The sequence below is a fragment of the Sapajus apella genome, unplaced genomic scaffold (genome assembly GCF_009761245.1).
Source record: "Sapajus apella isolate SASKATOON/1434 unplaced genomic scaffold, GSC_monkey_1.0 scaffold98, whole genome shotgun sequence".
Taxonomy (NCBI): Eukaryota; Metazoa; Chordata; class Mammalia; order Primates; family Cebidae; genus Sapajus; species Sapajus apella.
The window spans coordinates 7,483,963-7,499,777 of NW_022437038.1; the positions used below are offsets into that span (position 1 = coordinate 7,483,963).

Here is a 15,815-nt window from a genome sequence, read left to right on the forward strand (position 1 = left end):
TTTGTGTACCTAGAGAAGGTTGGAGCTACAAGATGGAATGAGCCTAGGACCCTGAATGGCCACATGTAGCAGAGCCTCTCAGCTGACCTGGAACATTAACCTCAGACTCTTTTGGTAATGAGAAGTATATTTTTTAAGTCATACAATTTTTGAATCTTTCATTACAACAGTTTAAACTTTTATACTACTACAACATTAATAGATTTCTTTGTTTCCTTGTTTTTGGACCTTAAGTGATAAGGATTATACTTACCATATTCCTCCCTTTGTAGCATACCATCTACATTGGTCTAATCAAAACTCATTTTTTTCTTTATTAATTCATTTACTACTTTATTTGTTTCCTTTCTTCTCTATTCTTTACTTCCAGCTCCTCCCCAAAGGCAAACCATTCTAATATATTTGATGTGTATATTTTTATTTGTTTGAGTTCTTTTAAAAACTTACATTATTTTGTATGCATGAATTTAGAGAGTAGTATGGTGCTGTGGATCTCATTCTGGCTTTTTCCCCCAATCAGTAATATTTTTTGAAAGATCCATCTATGTCACTCTGTGTACATTGTCTGTAGTTTCACACTGTTGCGTAATGTGCCATGGTGTTCATCCACTCTAACTTACTTCCTCATTTTCCTGGAAATAAAATCTAGACTGCTTCCAACATTCTGTTTTCTCATGCATGTCCCCTTATGGACCTATGTGAAAAGTATTCTGGAATATATATATAATAAATGGAATTGTTGAGCCACACAGCATATGTATAATTCATTTATGTATGTCAGATTGCCCTTTGGAATAGCAGCTCCAGTCTAAACTCTAAACAGCTGTGTGTGTTAGAATTCCTCTATCTCTGTACCCTCACTAACAATTGGAATGTCCCAGTTTTAAATTTTTTGCTAGCCAAATAGGTATAAATGGATTTATAATTGAATTTTATTAGCAATTAACTGATTAATAATGAGTTTGAACATCTCTTCATGTATTTCTGAACATTTTGGTTTTCCTCTTCTCTGGGTATATTTGTCATGTTTTCTCAGTTTATTTTATTTTATTTTTTGAGATAGGGTTCACTCTGTCACCAAGGCTGGAGTGCAGTGGCATGAACATGGCTCACTGCAGTCTTGACCTCCTGGGCTCAAGCAATCCTTTCTGCCTAGCTGCTCCAAGTAGTTGGGACCAGAGGCATGCACCACCACACTCAGCTAATATTTTTAAAAATAATTTTTCTTTTAGAGACAGGATCTTGCCATGTTGTCTAAGCTGGTCTTCAACTCGTGGCCTCAAGCTATCCACCTGCCTTGGCCTCCCAAACCGCTGGCATTACAGGCAGGAGCCACCTCATCTGTCCTCTTCTGTCTCTTTAGGGCAGTGTATTCCTGTCCTTTTCTTTTGGATTTGCAGAAGTACTTTGTATATGCTAGCTATTAATCCTTTGTTAAAGGTACTGCATATAACTTTTCGCTGTCATCTATTAACTTTATGATGCCCGTTATTGAATAGAAATTCTTATTTTTTTATGTAATCAAATCTAGTAATTTTTTGTGTCTTATGGCATCTACTTCTGAAGTTTTGTTTAAGAAATTGTTATCTAATTCTAGGCCGCAAATATATTCTCCTATATTATCATCTATTAACTTCATAATTTTAGCTTTCGTATTCATTTTATTATCTGTAGTCTGGATTTACGCTTTGTGCTAAGGGGGATTCCAGCTTTATTTTTCTTCAAATAGTGAGCGAATCTTTTCAATACCGTATATTAAACAGTCCATCCTTTCTCCATTGATTTGTGGTGACAATTTTACAGCATATTAAGTTTCTGTATCTTCTTAAATCAGTCTCTAAGCCTTTCCATTTATCTATTTTTTTTTTTTAGAGGAAGAAAGAGAGAAAGAAAGAAAGAGAAATAATAAAAAAGAAAAGAAAAGAAAAAAAAGAATGAAGGAGAGGAAGAAAGAGGAAGAGGAAGTGGGAGAGGGAACAGGGATGTTGCTTTATTGCCCGGGCTAGAATGCAGTCTAAGGATGGGTATGCCTGTAATTGTGTTTAATAATAGAGACATAAAAAAAAAATAAAAAATAAAAAAAATGAGGAAAGAAAATAACTAACAAGCAGCCAACCAATATTTCATTTAAACCTATAAATAGGTGTGATGTGGTACTGATAAGAGTGTATATTTTGTGTATTTAAAGTGGAGAGTTCTATAAATGTTAATTAAGTCTACTTGTTCCAGATCTGAGTTCAAGTCCTGGATATTGATGTTAACTTTCAGTCTCATTGATCTGTCTAATATTGATGTTGAAGTCTCCCACTATTATTGTGTGGGAGTCCAAGTCTCTTTATAAGTCTTATATATCTGGGTATTTCTGTATTGGGTGCGTATATATTTAGGATCTTTAGCTCTTCTTGTTACATTGATCCTTATATCATTATGTAATATCCTTCTTTGCTTCTTTTGATCTTTGTTGCTTTAAAGTCTATTTTATCAGCAAAAATTGCAACTCCTGCTTTCTATTTATTTATTTTTGCTCTCCATTTGGTTGGTAAAATTTTCTCCATCCCTTTGTTTTGAGTCGTTGTGTATCCTTGCATGTGAGATGGATCTGGATGTAGCATACCAATGGGTCTTGGCTTTTTTTGCCTGTCTGTGTCTTTGGCTTGGGGAATTTAGTCGATTTAAATTTAGAATTAATAACAATATATGTGAGTTTGATATTGCCATTTAATGTTAGCTGGCTGTTTTGCCCATTATTTGATGCAAGTTTTTAATTATGCTGACGTTCTTTATATTTTGGTATTTTTTAGAGAGGCTGATACTGGTTGTTCCTTTCTATTTCTAGTGGTTCTTCCAGAAGCTCTTGTAAAGCAGGCCTGGGGGTGATGAAATCTCTGAGTGCTTGCTTGTTCACAAAAGATTTTATTTTTCCTTTGCTTATGAAGCCTAGTTTGGCTGGATGTAAAATTCTGGGTTGAAAGTTCTTTTCTTTAAGGATGTTGAATATTGGCCCCCACTCTCTTCTGGCTTGTAGGGTTTCTGCTGAGAGATCTGCTGTGAGTCTGATAGGCTTCCCTTTATGGGTAACCTGACCTTTCTCTCTGGCTGCCCTCAGTATTTTCTCTTTCATTTCAACCCTGGTGAATCTGGCAATTATGTGCCTTGAGGTTGGTTTTCTTGAGGAATATCTTTGTGGTGTTCTCTGTGTAACCTGGAGTTGAATATTGTCCTGCCTTGCTAGGTTGGGAAAGTTTTCCTGAATAATATCCTGAAGCGTATTTTCCAGCTTGGATTGATTCTCTTCGTCACATTCAGGTACACCTATCAAACGTAGATTAGGTCTTTTCACATGGTTCCATATTTCTTGGAGACTTTGCTCGTTCCTTTTTATCCTTTTTTCTCTAATCTTGTCTTTTAGTTTTATTTCATTAAGTTGGTCTTCGGCCTCTGATATCTTTTCTTCTGCTTGACCAATTCGGCTGTTAAAACTTGTGCACAGTTCGCGAAGTTCTCGTGTTGTGTTTTTCAGCATCATTAATTCACTTATATTCCTCTCTAAATTGTGTGTTATTGTTAACATTTCGTCAAACCTTTTTTCAAGGTTCTTAGTTTCTTTGCATTGGGTTAGAACAAGTTCTTTTAATTCCCAGAAGTTTCTTATCATCTACTTTTTAAAGCCTGCTTCTACTAATGGAACACAGTCTTTCTCCATCAGTCCTTGTTCCGTTGCTGATGAGGAACTGTGATCCCCTGTAGAGGGAGAGGCGTTCTGATTTTGGGTATTCTCAGCCTTTTTAGGCTGGTTTCTTCCCTTCGTTATAGATTTATCCATCTGTGGTCTTTATAATTACCGTCTTTATAGTTGGGTTTCTGAATGGACGTCCAACTTGTTGATTCCCGGCGCTAAAATCTGAGCAACCCACTGCGCCGGCCAAAACAGCAGCTTTAAGATTGATGGTGCTTTTCTGACTCTGTACCAAGAACCACCGCACCAAGGCAGCAGCAAAACCGCCTCACCGGCCTCAAGAGTCGTGCTGGCGACCCGTGGGGCTCCTCCGCTGGGAATCTCCTGGTGCGTGAGCAACAAAAATTGATCTGAAAGTGTGGCATCCTCTGGTTCTCTGCGCTTTCAGTGGGAGCTACAATCCCGAGCTGCTGGTGATCAGCCATCTTGGATCTCTCTCCTCCATTTATCTATTTATCTCTTCCATATTACTTTTGTTACTATGATATGACAGGGATAGCTGGTATTCACCAAGTGATTTTTGTTGTTACTTTCCTAGCTTGCCTTGCAGTTAGATTGAGGTCATATGACTATTTGAACTAGGTACTACAAACAAAGCAATGTTTATTATTACTGGTCAAAGTTATTAAAAACTGGTGTAAAAGGCTATGTGTTTAGATGGAGGAACCACAAGATGCAAGAAGCCTTAGCTAGGTTCCTGAGTAACTGCATGGAAGACTGGAGAGCTGCCTAATCATTAAATTTTATGTAAATAGGAAATAAGCCTTTGTTTACTTCACTGAGATTTTGAGGTTCGTTTGCTACTTCAGCGTAGCCTATTGTTACCCTGACTGACACATATAGCGTATCTTACTATCCAGTAGAGTAAGTCTCCACTCTATCCTTCCCTTTCAAATTGATGTAGCTCTTGTTAGATCTTTATATTTCCATATAGTGTTAGAATGTATCAACTAAATTTTGATAGATTTGAAAAAATGTTAAGCAAACTCAGTGTTACCATTCTGATCATGACTTTTTAAAATACATTGCTGGATTCTACTTGCTGGTATTTTGTTTAAGATTTTCACATCTATATTTTGAGACTTGTTTGTAATTTCATTTTTATACTGATCTTGTCAGTTTTAATATAAAAGATATTTGTCTCATAAAATGCATGGAGAACATTTCTTGTTTCTACGCTGTAGAAGAGTTTGTACAAGATTGGACTTTATCTGTTCCATCTGGATCTATTTTTTTGAGGAGAGGGGCAGGAAACTTTTAAACTAATGATTTAATTTTTTCAGTGGTTGTAGGGCCCTTTGGATTCTCTGTTTCTTTCTGAGCCAATTTTGGCAAGTTTTATTTTTCAAAAAGATGTATCTATTTCATCCACATTTTCAAATTCATTGTCATAAAGTTAATTATGGTATTCTCTTATCTGTTAAAATCACTGCTTATTCATTTCATGTCCTCTTGTTCATTGCCAATATTGTTTATTTTTACCTTTTTTCTTGATTAGTCTTACCAAAGATTTGCTTTTTAAATTATATCTTTTGAGGATCAACTTTTGGCTTTTTAAAATTCTATCAAATATTTTTTTTCTATTTTCTCTATTTCCGCTTGTATTTTTCATTTTATTATCTTTACGTTTATTCTATTGATCTATCTCTAACTTTTGATTTGGATGCTTAGCTCATTAATGCTTACCTTTTTTTCTAGTCTAAGATTTTTAAAACAGTTCTATGAGATATAATTCATCTAAACAATTCACCTACTTAAAGTGTACAATTTAACCTTCTGTAGTATGCTTCCAGAGTTGTGCAACCATCGCCACAATGAATTGTAGAATATTTTCATCACTCCAAACAGAAACCTTACACCTATGAGTTGTCACTCTTCATGTTGCCTCTGCCACTCCTTTCAACTATCACTTAACTTTGTCTCTATAGATTTGTCTGTTCTAGACATTTCATATAACATAAAAACTTAAGACCATAAATTTCCTTTGAAATACTGTTTTTATTGAGAACACATGGACACAGAGAGGGAAGCAATATACACCCAGGCCTGTTGGAGGGTGGGAGGTGAGGGGAGAGATCTTAGAGGATGGGTCAATAGGTGCAGCAAACCACTATGGCACATTCTGCATGTATATCCCATTTTTTTCTTTTAGAAGAAACAAAAAAAAAAAAAAAGAAAATATAGTAATAGTGTTTTTACTGAATCCTACAAATGTTGATATTTAGTGTTTTTGTTATTATTCAGTTTTCAGTGTTTCAAAATTTCTATTATGCTTCCTTTTTCAACCCATAACCTACAAAAAATGATTAAAAAAAAAAATTTCCCAAAACGACTAGAGGTGGTGGCTCACGCCTGTAATTCCAGCACTTTGGGAGGCTGAGGCAGAAGGATCACATAAGGTTAGGAGTTAGAGACCAGCCTGGGCAACATGGAGAAACCCATCTCTACCAAAAATACAAAAAATTAGCCATGCAACGTGGTGTGCACCTGTAGTCCTAGCTACTTGAGTGGCTGAGGCGGTATGATTGATTGAGCCTGGGAGGCAGAGGTTGCAGTGAGCTATGATCATGCTACTGCCCTCCAGACTGAGCGACAGAGTGAGAACCCATATCAAAATAATAAATAAATTAATTAAATAAATTTTAAACACATGATTTAAAAAAACATTATCTTGTTATTTATTTTCTAATTGCATTTTGGTCAAATAAAGTGATTATTATGACACTGATTCTTGGAAATTGTTGTGATCTTTTTTATGGCCAAATTCATGATCATTATTATAAACAGTCCCTTATACTTGAGAAGAAAGTGTATTCTCCTATTATTTGGTGCAGAATTCTGCATATGTCCATTAAATCAGATTGTTGACCAAATTGCTCACTATCCTCTATCTTTACTATCAAGATATATTAATAGAATTTTGTTTTCCTTATTCTTTAAATACTTTAGAGAAGTATATTGAATTCTTCCATGTGATTATTGATTTGTTCATTTCTTTTTATAGTTCCGTAACATTTTTCTTTATATATACATATATCAGGTTTCCACCCTGATAAAGGGTGAAAACAAATGCAGCTCCTAGAACTCCAAGAGTAAGAGTTTGTATCACTTTATCATTGCGCTCTGCCACTAAAATGACAGCCCTATATCCTCAGTCCTTGCATTTATTAGGCCGTATTCCTAAAAAGAGAGAACGTGAATGTTCTTGACCCGACTGTTTACCCAGATTAACAAATTAAAGCAAGGAAAGCAGGAATATTCAGTGCAAACAGTTATTAGAACCGTATTTCTTCATTCAAGTCCTGGACACACAATATAAAAGATAATAAAAATAGTACAGAATATTTAAGAAATGTTTCAACAGTCACATTTCAGGAATAATAGAATACTACATAGCTGATGCTCAATTCCTGGTACCTATTGTTATAATTTTACTAAGTTAAATCTTTCAAAGAACTACTCTTTTAAGATTTAGCCACACCTGAACTACGCTCGTACTTTCACATGTGATGTGATTTAAGGCACAAAAACCCTGACCTTAGGAAATAAAATACTTCCCTATTGTGTGATTTGTAGCTTATTCATTAGGCCAGACCACACATCTCCGTATTGTAACAGGTTTCACCTGAAGGTTATGGAAGTTTCCACTGTTAATCAGAGCAGATGAAGCTGGTTGGACTACCTGAATAGTAAGGATCAAGCCAGGAAATGCTAATGCATCCATCTTCCATATATGAACTCAAATACTACCTCTATCTTACCCAGAAGAAGTCCTTTTCCAGGCATGACATATTTTCAGGTTCTCCATAGTAAGAGTTCAAAAATTCTTGGGTCTAACCTCACTCAGGGTTATGTTGTTACCACAGCAATGATATTATTTATTAAATAGCCATGGGTTCAATGTCATATGGGTTACAATGATCACAGTAAAACTGGGTAAGATCAACATTAGGCTCTAGGGTCCTTCATCAAGTCTCTCCAAGAAGGAGAAAAAGGAAAAATGCCATCTCCGCCATTATTATCACTACTGATCTCTTTAAAAAGTTTTCAAGTATTAGAAGCTGTCAAGCTTGCATTTGTGGATACAAGTTTTTCAAAATTCTAATTTTGCTTAAAAGCTCAAATTTTATTATTGGTGACGAACCCTGTCAATAGCTTTTCTTGAAGCCTTACTTCATTTATTTTCAAAAAAATCTCGGCTAAATACCCAAGTCTGAAAACCCGTAGTTTTTCTGCCAGTCATTCTTCAAGTAAAAATAACGTTCCATGAAAAAAGCAGCTAATTCAGTGCACAACTCAAATCATTATGCAAATATTTACCTTAGAGACAACCATTGTCCTAAGCTATGCAGCAGATGTGCTTTGTGCGTACTTCCTATTTCATCACACGAAGTATTAAAAAGACATGCACTCAATCACTGAGATTTTATCATATATAATTTTTGTAAATAAGAACTGTATTAAAGACATTTTAAAATGAATTTGGATTTAAAAAATTTTGAGCGTGTGGTTCTAAAGAATGCACTCACTATTAGTATAGTTTGGGGACACTGCCATAATCCATGCTAAGGCCCCAGCAGTTTTACCATTGCTTTTGCACCATCAGTGCAAATGTCAACCTGGTGAAAACAGCAAATAACATGTTACTATTGTTTTGAAAAGATTTTTGACCTTACAGTTTCAGGGAACTGCAGTAGTCCATGGACTATACGTTGAGAACTGCTGACATACAATATGATTCCAATTGAATGAAAAAAATACACAGGGATGTATATAATAAACATCTGAAAAAATTTTCACCCAGTTTTAATTGTGTGGACATTTTAACTGATGACACAGGCTCTTACATGTAGTTAATGTCTTTTCATGCCAATATAGAAGTATATCAGAGTTTTAAAAATTATTTTTAATAGATAAATAAGAATTGTATATATTTAGGGGTAAACATGACATTTTGATATATGTATACATTGTGGAATGGCTAAACCAAGCTAATTAACATATGCATCTGCCCCATATAGTTATCTTCTGTGGTTAGAACACTTAAAATCTATTCTTTCTGCAATTTTCAAGTTAACAATATAGTGTTATTGACTATAAAGGGTGTCAGAAAAGCAGGCTGGGTTTGGAAAAATCTCTGGGAACCTCCCATTGTCTAATTGCTTCACTGGGCCAGGGAGGGGAGGGAGAAAGTTATACCTGCTGATAAGTGAACTTGAGAGTGGGGATGGGGCCCCACATCAGGGCCTCACCACTGCCCCTCTTATATAAAAGAGAGCAGACCTGACCCTTTAACCCTAGGAAGCCAACCACTGGTCTGTGCCAAGAGTCATTCTTTCTGCCACAGTGCTTTTTTTCTCACCCCAAATGGTGACTTACTTTGTCATTGTGCTGTCTCCACAGCGGCCCCCAAAAGAGGGCTCTTCCCTGTCAGGACCTGCATGAGGTTATACAATCTTCCCTCTTTGTTGATCCACAGACCGGCGTCACGCAGCAGATCTTCGTCTTTCTTGCTTTGTTTTGTCTCTTATTACCATCATACACTAACAGTTCCTTTAGTCACCACCGCATTTCACCCCTCATTATCTCTTGCTTGGTTTATTCTAAATTTCTAATAAATGTCCAGTCTCCAACATAGCTCCAATCCATCTTTCATATTGCCATCATATTATTTCTCCTTTTGTCAAAAATGTTCAGCAACTCAAATAATATGACAGGATATTATTTCAGTATTTTGGTTTGGAGTTCAGGATCTTCCTCAAATTTTCCTCACTCTGAATTTTCACATTTATCTCTCATCATTCCTCTTTCCATGGCTTCCATTCCAAGCAAATTGGCTACCTACTATCACAGGAACAGACTTCTCACTTCCATGTCTTTCTCCAAAGCATTTCCCCCTCCTGGAATGCCCTTCTATGTTGTCATTCGGGGCTCATTTTAAATGTGCCCTTACTCCTTGAAGCTTTCTCAGCAACCACTGCTTCATTTAAACAGATAGTGTATATTTGACAAAGAGCATAAACCCAGATACTGTTAATTATCCTTTTGTATTTATTATTATTATTTTTCACAGATCTTTGTATACAACTTTTTGTATTTATGTACCTTATCTCTCCAGCTGGATTTTAAATTCAAGCATTAGAACAACTTTTTGTCAGTTGAAACATACAATTTTATTGATGATACACAAATGAAGTCTTTGGTGGATAAATTCAAGTCAAAACAAATAATAGAACAGTAGGCCATTCATAATGAACAGGTTTACTGTCAATTCAGAGGAACCAGTAAAAATATTTCCATCCAAGCAGCACAATTAAAGTCACAAATATGTTTTCAGTACAAGAGGTCTATTTATTTGGTATTTATAAAATGGTTCAGGTTAAAGCTGGTGACTGTCACGGACAACATCACTCTGGATGATACATTATTCAAAACTGGCAGCTGAAAGGATTCCTTTAGTATATGAGCAAGTGGAAAAGCAGTAACTTTCAATTTTCAATGCTTCCAGACTGCAAAACCAAGAAATTTCTTGAAGTCTTTTGACAGCACATAGCCAATCAGAATTTGTTCACTAGCTTTATAACTTTCACTTTCACTAAGAGGTCATGGTGATTTGCTAAGGCTCTAATTTTTTTAACACACACTCCAGATGCAGTGCATAAGTAAAAAAGGGAACCTTTATTGAATTCTCTATAGTTAAACACTTCTGCTCTGAGATTGTCATAGATGATCTCAAATAGAGTAAGGGCATTAATAAGGATTTCTGATTCCACATAAGAATTATAGAGGGAACTAAATGAGGCTGGCACTTGGGTACTGAGCAGTTTCTTCAACATATCTGGATTTTCAGCAAAATTTGAAAGTATTTTCAAAATTTCAACCTTGATTTTTCCACCGCCCTGAGATAACAAACGGAAAAAGTTTGCAATGGAATTGACAAGCAGGTGCTGGTAGTCATTAGTAATAGTCATGTTTGTTAGAAATTTTAGTCCAACTACTTGAACTGCTGAGTTCAGGTTAGAGGCCATGATATCATCCATCACTTTATTCATGTACACCTGAAGCCGGCCCTGATTTTCATAATTCTCACTCAGGTTATTCATGGCCATTAAGGCTTTTTCCTTAATGTGGGGATCAGTTTTGTTAATCATGTTTGCAATAATTGGGAGGCCTCCCAATTTGCGGATTGTCTCCTGATTGCATGAATAATTGGCATTGTTGCTCAGAGTGAGCAAAGCTACCTGTTGGATGAAAGGATCATCAGATTTCTGAAGCAAGGCAAGGACCTTTCTGAGATCGCGGACACCCAGAATCTCATCAATTTCATAAGGAAAGGGGCGCTTCTGCATGGCAACGGGTCTTTTTCCCCTTCCTCTGTGCTGAATCTCAGGCTCAGAGTCTGAATCTGACTCTGTGTCAGTCCACCCAGACTCCCCTTCCTCAGAATCAGGGACCTCTGCCAGGAAAGCCTGTCCACCATTAGCAGAGGCCGCAGCAGCTGCCGCAGCCCCATCTCCAGGACGGAAGCCCATCCCCAATTCGTCTACTTCAACCTTGCTTTTCTTGCCCTTGCCCTTGCCCCCATTCCGGGACCTGGCCTTGGCTCCACCTTTGGGTACAGCTCCAGTCGCTGATGTGGCTTTAGGTATAGCCCCAGTGTGAGCCCCAGGGGTTGCTTTCTTGGCAGCGGTTGTTCCAGGAACTGCGGCTGCTCTAGGGGAACCAGAAGTTCCAGGAGCCTCTGCAGCTCCAGCAGGCGCTGCAGCTGCAGTAGGCGTTGGGGGCACAGAAGCCTCAGCCGCTTTGGTAGGCGATGCCACCCTGGGAGCTTCATCTACCTTGGTAGGTGCTGCTACCCCAGGACCCTCGGTCACCTCAGTGGGTGCGGCTGCCTCGGTAGGCACCACTGTCCCAGGAGGCACTGCTGCCCTGGGAGTCTCCACTTCTATGGGGGCTTCTGCCACTTTGGGAGCCCCTGCCACTGCAGGGGCTTCTGAAGCTGCAAGGGCCTCTGTCACCACGGGAGGTGGTGCTATTGTAGAAGTCACTGCAGCCCCAACTACTGATTCGGACTTAGGCCCAACCCCGACTCCATCTGCCTCTTGGGCTTGACTTCCTGTCCCACTCTGAGCCTCAGCGCCGGATGTAGCTGGGGCCACTGCCTCAGCTCCAGCTGTGTCCAGAGCAGAGGCTTCATCCTGGGCCCTGTCCTCTGCTTCAGCGCGGACTGGGGTTGGGGGACTGAATCCTGGCCCAAGGTCAATTGTGAATCCGGCTCTTAGGCCGGCTCTAGCCCTGGCTCCAGTCCCAGCCACAGCCCGGTTTTTGGGCTTGGCCATTCTCTTCTTGGTCTGGTCTCTTCCCCTGGTGTATTTGTAGACACAGTACCAGGCACCAGCCCCGATCACTATCCCTGCCGCTACACAGCCAGCATCCCGAACGCGGCTCATTGTGCAGCTGGGGTTATTCACTGATCCAGAGGGTGGAACTGGCTTGGTTAAGGTTAAGGGATGCCTGCTCCTCCGGATGAGGCTCTTCAGTTTAGGCTTACAAGTTCTGCTGAGGCTTAGGCAGGGCCTAGGGGTAAAGGATAAAAATGAAGCTTAGGGCTCTGGTTCACTTTATGTCTAACCAGTCCTACTTAGGGAAGAGTTTAGGGACACAATGCTTGGTGGGTGGGCTGGCACCCAGACACGGGTGTCAAGGCCTGCGTTTGCTGATTCACAGACCTAGTTTAATATTTTATATCTATATCTTCAACCTTAGCCTGCTCTACCAATGCCTACAACTTCCCAGCATCTAAACGAGGGGATGAGAGTCAGTACAGACATCGGCAAAGCTGGCGGAGAGCTGGAAAAACAGTAGTGATCTTAGATTTGGCTATGATGCCCACCCCTACCCCCAAGGTCCCTAGACGGTGCCCACGCATACACCAACCTCCTGGGATCAAGATCGGTTTGCTTTTTCCCACTGTAGCTGTAGTTTCACAGAGGCCAAAAGGAAGACAGACCTGAGGACAGATCAGAAAGGGCGTTTTTGAGCCTTTGGTGGACGAATTCTGGTTCCTTTCTTGATTTGAACCCCCGTGAGTCAAAAGTTTTCCCCTCTAAGGTATCCTCTTTTCCTCCTCAGCCTTTCCTCCCTCAAATATTAACTAAGGCAGATGCCACGCCCCTTTCTCTGCACCAAAAAGAAAGGGCCCAGGGGAAGGGTGTATTTTAGAGAGAAGACTCAGGAGGAGCCTCTGTTCCCATACTCTGCTCTGGTCTCTGCCACACTCACACCACGGGGCCCCAGAGGATTTCAATCCCAACACTGACCTCCAAGGATTCAAGGCTGTTTCTCCTTACTTCAGTTCAGTTAGAGCTTCATCCTAAGGACGGACTGCAGAGCAGAAATGTAGACTGCTGATTTTAGACAGTGAAAGCCTGGTGGATGGATCAGCACCCAGAACAAGCGTCTCAGTAATAGCCTTTCCGTGTTCGCATACCAGAATGTAAAATGATCCTACCTCTCAGTTCTTTCAACTCTTTTCATCCCACCCCTCCCAACTCAATCCTCCTCCGGCGCAAGCTCCGCAAGCATTCAATCCCTCCTTTCGCTTTGCCCCGCCCCGTCCGCCATTTCTCCGGGACAAACCGCCACACCCCTTCTCCTGGCTCCAAGAGGGAGGGGAGCGGGGCGAGGGTGCAGTAAAAGCAGGATGGGACGCTGCATGGGGGATTCCTGCCAAAAAATCTAGTGTTCCCCTCCTAGGAGCACCCGTCTTTCACTCCCCAGCCCCTAGGCTTAGCATTAGCTTGCAGAAGAGGGGCCTCAATGTCTGCCTTTTCGGGTTCAGGGTCGTACATTTTCCCCGATGTCTCTGCTATGGGCTCTACCTCCCACTTCCCAACCAAATCCCCCCAATAACCGCCATTTCTCCCGCCTGCATACCCGAATTCCTTTTCCAGGACTGAAAAGACGGGGGTGAACAGCTGTGTGGGCCGGAGGTGTCTGGAAAGCAGTCTGCGAGTTAACAAGGTGGTTTAATACCAGATTCTCTCAGGTTCCCCCCCCCCCCCCCCCCCCCGCCTCCCCGTGAAGCCCAGATAGCGCCAAACCCGCCATCTCTCCAACAGCAGCTAGTACACCCATTTCCCAGCACCCCCAAAGCACAGAGGGCCCGGCTGGGGGAAGGGAGGGTGCGGGGGTGGTGGTGGGGGAGGTCAGGGTAGGAATGAACGGATCAGATTGTTACTAAATTGCATGCCCCACCCCCGCCCCCTTTCCCAACCTCCCCGCTGGCCTGTCCGCTGCCACGTTTATTTCTCTTCCCTCCTCTCACAACGCAGGACTGGATGTGGGGTCGGGCCTGTGTTACAAACAAAACCAAAAAACATTACCTGGAAAGAAAGTCAGCGGATTCTTCGTAAACTCTGTCTTTTCGTTTTCCCCTCCCCCTTTCCCCGCCGCCCACCAGAATGAGGCGCGTCTGAGCACCTCAGGTCTGTAAAGCCGGCCAGGAGTGGGAGACACGGAGGCACCCGCGGCTTCGGGCTCCCGCATCCCTAGATTACCCCTATTTAGGGGTCCCAAGCTATGCCCACCCTCACACCCACCTGCCCGGATCTGGGGATATTTTCTCCTTCTCCTCCTCGCCTGGGTTAATCACAGGGCAGCGAGCTGCGCAATAGAGTTGGTACCCAGAGGAGGACGGAGAACGGCGGTCAGGGCTTTAAGTACCTTTGCCAACGTCAGCTCCTGGTCACGTGAGGTTTGCATCGCCAGTAAGCTTGGGTCCCCAATTTCCACTCCCACCAAGACTACGAGCCCCCTCCTTTACCCTCACTCCCATCTCACCCCACCACATCAGGTTCTGTCACTCATTTTTTTGTCTTTGCAGTCCTGTAGGCCCAAAGCAGCCCCTTCTCCCTGCTTTCAGAATTGCCTTTCTCTGGTTACCGGGGAGGGGCTGCATCTTCTCCGAGAGCTATTGAAAATGTTTACTTTTTTGTTGGGGAATTGTTTCATCCTTTCCTGGGCTACTGGACACTCTTCCCTTGCTCCACCTCTAGTTCCTCAGCCCCCAGGATTTTCACTGCAGTTGATTCCCTGTTCCAATATAGCTAAGGGGCAGAGTGTCAGAAAGGAGATAAGGATTGGGAGTGGGGTCTGTACTTCTCGAATACTCCTGTTTTGTTTTTAAAACTATCATCATGCTTTATTTTTATAGTAAGAAAATTCAGTAAAACAAGAATTCAATGTGGGAAATAGCAACGAAAATGGGTGGGCATGTTTTGTAAAGAAAAACGACTTCCTGCGTCCATTGGAATGCACCATTAATTTTGGTTAATTTTTACCGAATAGAAAATGAATTCTTTTGGCCACATAGGAAATAGTTTTTTAAATATGCTAAGGTATTTGAATATCTAAAATGGAATATTTCTCAATAAGATAAGCATATTTCCATATGATCTGTAAATTGATCCACAGAGAGATGTTCAGTTGTCCAATCTTATTTATTTTGGGCAAATAATATGCTACTTTTTTCTCCTTCTGGGACAGCTTTTAAGTTGCATGAATAAATGATCCTGTCTTGTCCTGTTAGAGAAACACATTTATTTAATATTCTCAAACCACTGCTAACTGCTGTGTGTGAACCTCCTGTACTTTAATGGCTGTAACCATGACAGTTTTGAACACCTGTCCTTGCATTAGGTTCCAGTTAATGATTCAGCTCTGGGCCAAAGAAGAGCTGTGAGGCCAAGGAAACTGTGGCAGGTGAAGGGTGGTCAAATCCTCCCTGCCCTGTCAGGAGGAGAAGGCAGGTGCTGTCCCTCTACTCCCTCATATGCCAGAGCTGCTGCCTCATCTCCTTCATTCCAGCACCTGGGTTAGTTGCTCACTCTCAAAATATATCTGGAACAGTGACCAAGATGCAGACCTGGTTAAATGTCTTTGGTTACTTCTTTTCCTTCCCCAGGTTCTCAAAGGTAACCCACTGATGCATAGAAAGGATTGCTGTTCTCATCTGTCCCTGCAGCTGAGGATTTGTGAAGCCTGAAGAAGTGATTGTTGGGGGAAGCTCCCAGGCCTG

The 15,815-nt window shown here is 40.8% G+C and overlaps 1 protein-coding gene across 9 annotated transcripts; it reads right to left on the minus strand.

Moving 5' to 3' along the window:
- Nucleotides 1-9,884: 9,884 nt before the first annotated feature.
- On the minus strand, nucleotides 9,885-14,469 carry ARMCX2 (armadillo repeat containing X-linked 2). 9 transcript variants are annotated; one of them, XM_032257846.1, is made up of 6 exons: nucleotides 14,338-14,469; nucleotides 14,013-14,090; nucleotides 13,673-13,732; nucleotides 13,057-13,120; nucleotides 12,674-12,746; nucleotides 9,885-12,313 (listed from the first exon to the last, which is right to left on the minus strand). In XM_032257846.1, the coding sequence occupies exon 6, from the start codon at nucleotides 12,184-12,186 to the stop codon at nucleotides 10,294-10,296; it is 1,893 nt and encodes a 630-aa protein (XP_032113737.1). In that variant the 5' UTR covers nucleotides 12,187-12,313; nucleotides 12,674-12,746; nucleotides 13,057-13,120; nucleotides 13,673-13,732; nucleotides 14,013-14,090; nucleotides 14,338-14,469; the 3' UTR covers nucleotides 9,885-10,293. The 9 variants fall into 9 exon arrangements, with proteins under 9 accessions (XP_032113737.1, XP_032113730.1, XP_032113734.1 ...); XM_032257839.1 differs by having other exon boundaries at nucleotides 13,057-13,164; XM_032257843.1 differs by having other exon boundaries at nucleotides 13,057-13,208.
- Nucleotides 14,470-15,815: the final 1,346 nt, after the last annotated feature.

Coding starts and splice junctions, on each gene's coding strand:
- ARMCX2 (XM_032257846.1), bottom strand. CDS start 12,186: ATGAGCCGCGTTCGGGATGCTGGCTGTGTAGCGGCAGGGATAGTGATC.